General features: G+C 32.3%; 1 protein-coding gene across 1 annotated transcript in view; it reads left to right on the top strand.

The window, feature by feature from the left end:
- The first annotated feature begins 486 nt into the window (after positions 1 to 486).
- LOC149216918 (protein LATERAL BRANCHING OXIDOREDUCTASE 1-like) overlaps positions 487 to 6,534 on the top strand; it is a 55,108-nt gene continuing 49,060 nt past the window's right edge. The window contains exons 1-2 of the mRNA XM_089391289.1: positions 487 to 607; positions 695 to 942. Of these exons, the coding sequence (XP_089247415.1) occupies positions 785 to 942 (158 nt within the window). The 5' untranslated portion in view covers positions 487 to 607; positions 695 to 784. The remainder of the gene's footprint in view (positions 608 to 694; positions 943 to 6,534) is intronic.

The following is a 6,534-nucleotide window of genomic DNA, read 5'->3' as shown; positions in this document are numbered from 1 at the left end:
GGATTGTGGCGAATACCATGTTACAAGAATACATATTCAAAATGACTGCTTAGAGCAGAGTGGTTCTGAAAAATCTGCACCAAAAATACAAACCATGTAATTCGACACGCTTTTGTTTTCATCAAATTGTCCAATCACGCGGATTAAAGTAGTATTTTCCTTAACTTTTTCTCAGTGTATGCAGAATCATGGTCATCGTTGAGTTTCATGTCCTGTATAGTTCCTTCCTAGCACACTATAAATATGTCCATAAATCCCATAGTTTAATCAACCAATGAATATTTTGTTCACCAAGGTGTGTTATACTTTCAATAAATTGGCCTGAATTTATTTGTTCAGTGAGTCTTTCGAAGCATTGCTTCAGTACCTAGAGTGCTGACATGGGTCTTCCCCATTGGGGTAGGTCTTTTCTTACCGTCGAGAGCGTTCAAGAACTCGTGAAGACGCAGAAGGAGACGATACCAGAAAGATATATCAGAGGAGACGAAGAAAGGCAATCACCAATTTCTTTTTCTGATCATCAGGTCCACATCCCCATCATTGACATGTCCAAGCTTTCAGAAGAATCGCAGAGAGAGCAAGAAATCAAGAATGGGGCTTCTTCCAGGTATCATTTGATTAACTGCTGCTTTCTTGGTGTTATGAACGGTTTTGCAAGAAAATAACAAAATATATTGTGGTTGGGGTCATATAGGTTGTGAATCACGGTATACCAAAGTCCTTAATAGATGGTGTTAAGAGAGTTGGAAAGGAGTTTTTCCAGCTTCCCTTGGAGGAGAAACAGATGTATTCAGTGAAGCCAGGAGATCTTCAGGGTTACGGCCAGACATTCGTCGTGTCTGAAGAGCAAAAGCTGGATTGGGGTGATTTGCTGGGTCTGATAACGTCTCCTCCGCACTATAGAGATTTCAATATGTGGCCAGTTCAGCCCACTGATTTCAGGTACAATACAGATATTTTGCACATAAAGTGATTCACTAAATTGATACAACGCAAAATCGAAGGGACCCTAATAAAATCGGATAAACAATTTTGCGTATATTTATGTTCGAATTTCTGGGTATTGTTAGTTATCTGAAATCTATATGATTTATTTAATTTATTATTATTAGGTTAAATTTTTGTTTCGAATTATATTTTTTCTCATGTATAATGCACTTAATACCGTGGTTAGTTTTAATCCATTATTTATAGTTTTTTTCATTATTTTATTTTGGAGAAAGGTTTATTTTACTATGAAATCATTAAATAGATGTTTAAGATGTCTTATACATTTTTAAGAATAGGAAAGCTATTATCAAATATAGAATCTATAATAACAATGATAAATAGGAATTGGGAACATTTCGATCTTCTTTGAACTCGGGTATTTTTTCATGGCGTAAAGGTTTTATATTAAATTGATCCTAGGTTTATTTTCTTAGTTGAAACTTGGGAGCATGATGAATCTAGGGTCCCCACATAGATGGTCTTATTTTTTGGTTAACCTAGACCACGAAATCCTCTCCTAGATGTTTTTGTAGTATAGCTTGTAATATAAAAATATAATACTTTTTCTCCCATTCTGCTTCATAGGATTGACCCCCTCAATCAATACATTTGGATTGAAATTTATGACGCTATTACTATTAAGGTTTTTCTCGCAATCCATTAGTTTTATCCTATCAACTCTACCTCTTATGAGAGAAACAACATAGGTAAGAACTACCCCTTCAATACCTTAGAACAGGGTATCCACGGTCTAAAGAATGGAGGTAATATCCTTTTGCTTGGGGACTTAAATGCTAGAACCGCTACTAACCAACCTACTCTCCTAATTAATAAATCTAACCGTGACCGGTTGTGGCTTGATGAGGACTTTCACTTAGCTAGTAGATACAAAAGAAATTCTGAAGACATAATTAAGAACCTATTTGGTATTGAGATAATCAAACTTTGTAGCTCCCAAGACTTAATAATTTGTAATGGAATCAATAAGTGGCTAGCCTCTAGCTAGATGACTTGTATTCAAGGACGCGGAAGTAGTGTTGTGGATTATGTGATAACTGATACCCATGTTCTCGATCGTATTGTAAACTCCGACCTACTTAGTGACCATGAGCCTAAGTCTGACCATAGACCTTTATCCTTAACTCTAAACCTTGATATGCATAGCAACCACATGCAAAAGAATTGTGAGAGTCAAAGGCACATTCTTCTGATAAAAGTAAAATGGATCTCTTCTTAAACGATTTAAAAAAATATTTAGGTTTCTTAACATATACCGATAACATTGATGACATCTACCACAACTTTAGTGCAACCATCACCAATAGTACAAACAAGTTATCCACTGAGGTCTTATATAAAAAGATAATAGAACTTCCAACCCTTGGTATGATCATGATTGTAGAACTACCAGGAAAGTGATTACAGATGCTCCCTATGAAACTATAAAGCTCAAAAGAATAAGTATGTATAAAGCACTAATAAAAAGCAAGAAAATTTCATATATAAATAAGAGGTAAGAGTGTCTTCTTCAACTTTCTAAAGCTGAACCTAGAAACTTTTTGAGGAATATTCTTGTTCATAAAACAAAAGAAAATAATTTGATCCCCTTTAAGAACTAGGATATCTATTTTAAGAATCTTTATGATTCCACAGAAAGCATGGGAAACATCTTGAACACCCCTATAGAAGAGGATATATTTTCCTTTGAAGATGTGGATTTTAGGATTAAGAAACTTGCTAATGGGAATGCTATCGATATTGAAGGCTATTCAGCTAAAATTTTCAAAATGGGAAGATCTATCATCATCTCTCATATACCAAAACTCCTCAATTTTCCCATGAAACATGGCTTCCCTAAGTCTTGGATGTGAAGCCTTATTGTATGCCTATCTTTAAAAGTGGGAATACAAACATTCCTTCTAACTACACAACCATTATGATTAGCCATATTTAACCAAACTATGTGGGCTCATATTGGAAAAGAAGATTAGCCTTTGGCTTGAAAGGCATGGTAAGAGACCTAAAAGGAAAGTTAGTTTTAGCAAACACAACTCAATTATTAACCATCTTGTTACTTAGGATCATTGTCAAGGATTGTTGAAATAATAAAATTGATCTCTTTGGTTGTTTTGTTGAATTTAGTAAAGCTTTTGACACTATTCCTTGGGATAAGTAATGGAAGGGACTTGATAGGATAGTGCTTCCTCTCAAGTTGAGGGTTATTGTGACTAGGCTATACAAGAATGTTATCATCAACCTTACAACTTAGTTTCATGAAACTAAATACAATATTGGAGTTAAGCAAGGGTGTTTGCTATCTCTTACCCTTTTTGGAATTTACACTGATAAGCTAGAAGAGTGTTTGGAAGTTACATGATGCGAGGGCCCCAAGCTCGTTGATATGGTCATTACTCTTCTCCTTTATGTTGATGATATCATTATTTTAGTCAGAAACCGTGATGATGTCAGAAAGAAGCTTAGAATCCTCCATAAATATTTCTCCAAGATGGGTATGACTGTTAATACCAATAAAACTAAAGTCGTGATTTTTAAACCTAAAGAAATCAATTATGATTATTTCATTTATGATAACAATTACTTGGAGAAGGTTTCTTCCTACAAATATTTAACTACTGACATTCACCACTAGCTCAATTGGAATTATAGGGTTGAGAAAAGGATAATAAGAGGTTGGAAAGCTTATTATGGGTTTCTAAGAAATTATAAGTCCATCAATCTTTGTGCATGGAGTAAAAAAAAGTTTTTCTTTGAGACTCTCTTCACCCCTGTTATACTATATGGCTTTGATTTTTGATGTTTTAGTATATCTAGATAATCGTGGAGGAGGATTGAGTTGATCCAATATAAATTTATAACCTACAACCTCAAGATTAAAAGAAATTATCCCTACCTTATCCTCTTGATCAAAGCTAGCCTTTCCTCTATTGAAAGCATGACTATGTTTAGGTATCTAATATATATGAAGAAGCTTTACAATAAGGAAGCCAAGAGGTTCCTCAAAATTGCTTCTAACTCTATCCAAAACCCCCATGTCCAGCTCAAGCGATGGTTGCATAAGGATACCTAGTCTTAGCTCCACCATTGGGGGATAATACAAGAGATCATCTTGGAGAATAATGATAATATTAAAAATAGTATAACTTCCAAAATTAAGGATAAGTTGTGGGATGATACAAATTTAGAAAGGAAAAAGGAAGTTAAGGTATTATAAAGATGCGATCAGCCCCAATCTTGCTAAGCGGAATTATCTATCTACCTTGACCAGCGCTAAGAAGAAAATGATCATTGTGAATATAAGAACTAATTCTCATGAGCTTCTAAGTTAAACCGAGCATTGGTCTATTCCCAAAACACCTTGGGACGAAAGAGTCTATCACCTTTGCGATACTAAGAGGGTTGAAGAAGAAAAACACTTTATCTTGGAATTCTTGTATCCTTCTCATGTCCATTCTCATTTCCAAAACCTTTCTTACACTACAAACCTTCTTGCCTTGTTAAGTCAGCAAAATTATAGTGCTCTCTTTTTTTTTCAAGCGCATAGAAATAAAATTTTAAAAAGTTTCAATTAATCTCTTTCTAAAGCTCTGATACAACATTAATCATCATCATCTTTCTATATAGAATTATTTTAAGTAATGTATAATTTATATTATAAAAAAAATAATTAGATAATAAATTAAAATTAAAAATAAAATAAAACAATTTTTTTTAATGAATAAATTTTAGTTTTTCATTTTAAAAAAATTATATCGTTTTATTTTTAATTATATTTTATAAATTTAAAACTATAACGAATAGACATTAATTAATTGGATTATGATTCATAGATATTTTTATTTTGAAATAGGGTGTAATTTTTTTTTTAATTTAATAATTAATAAGTGGATGATAGGGATTTAATCTATAAAATATTTTTAGGGTTATTTATCTCAATGGAATGTTTTACTTTTTACTTTTCAATTTAGTTAAAAAAATGTTATAAAATTAAATCAAAATATAAATAAACAATATTTTTGACCATGAATTGAGTTATGATTTTGCATAAATAATATTGATAAGCCATGATATTGATCCATAATATTTTAACAAAAATTATTTATATATTAAGAATCTCCATGGTAAAATGCGGTGAGTCTTGAGATTTAAAAATCTTGTGACATGTTAAATTAAATATATTATGTTTAATTAATATTATCTATTTATACTTATTATTAATAATAATAACTATAAATTATAAATTTATTTTTATTATTATTATTTTACCAAATTAATTGGTCTCATAAAATAAAATAAAATAAATATTTTTATTATTTCTTATCCACTTTTCTTAGTCATTTAATTTATATAAATGCTCCCATTACTATTATGTGATCAAATTTAATGTTGGAAGACAAAAGTTCGACTCAAATATATATTGAAACAAGGGGAGTTGCAGGGCAGCAAGTCCCTGCTTCGAGTGGATGATTTACTTGGGTTGAAAGGGGCTTGCTTCTGCGTATGAAGAAGCGAACATGGCTTATCAAGATAATAGTGGAGACCTGTACCTGACTTTTGAACTGAACTGATACCGAACAACCATGGGAAAGAGCAAGAGAATCAAATATCTGCGCTACAAGTATATAGACTTGTTAAAGTCCAAAGAAAAAGAAACCACAAGAAAGAGCAAGGGAATCAAATATCTGTGCTACAAGTATATAGAATTGTTAGAATCCAAGGAAGAAATAGCCATATAGAAGAGCAAGGGAATCAAATATCTGCGCTACAAGTATATAGACTCTAAGAATTGTTAGAATCCAAGGAAGAAATAGCCATATAGAAGAGCAAGGGAATCAAATATCTGCGCTACAAGTATATAGACTTGTTAGAGTCTGCTATTGAATCTGTTCACAGAACTTATAAAATGAAGCCTCTTCCTATCCACCCATGACACCATTTCAAAGTCTTAGCAACATGTTCAGAACATTGATTCTAAATACTCTCTATTGAGACACTACGTTAAGCTACTAAATAGATAGATTAGGGAGAAATTGAAATAGAAATTAATTTACATGCTTGAAGATGAAGCTGGCTGCCAGGCTAAAAACCCAAGATTTATGTATGCAAGTTTTTAGCTATTCAACCTCCTGTCGCCAGCGCTATTCTTGATACATTAATAAGAATATTTATTCAAACATGACATAAACTTATTTATGTAGGTTTTTAGCTATTCGACCTACTGTCGCCAGCGCTATTCTTGATACATTAATAAGAATATTTATTCAAACATGAGATAAACTTAGTTATAACTAAATCAACCATAGTTAACCCCAAACAAAACTGTTTTTCGATTTATTACCTATTACTGAAAATATAATCATAATTGCCACTTATTGAAGACTGGAAGAAAAGCAAGCGCAATATAGAGTGGGGAAAAAATCTTGAAACTGAGTATCTCAAGAAAAGTGCAACAAATTATCATCGGATAAAAGACACTCAGTCTATGATGATATTTGTGAAGGCCCTTCCATCGCTAGACTTAATTAG

Source organism: Pinus tabuliformis, chromosome 1_1 (assembly GCF_031772625.1).
Source record: "Pinus tabuliformis cultivar Carrire ecotype Pingquan chromosome 1_1, CPIR1, whole genome shotgun sequence".
Taxonomy (NCBI): domain Eukaryota; kingdom Viridiplantae; phylum Streptophyta; class Pinopsida; order Pinales; family Pinaceae; genus Pinus; species Pinus tabuliformis.
The sequence above is the reverse complement of the archived record's forward strand: the minus strand, read 5'-3'. Positions and strand labels throughout refer to the sequence as shown.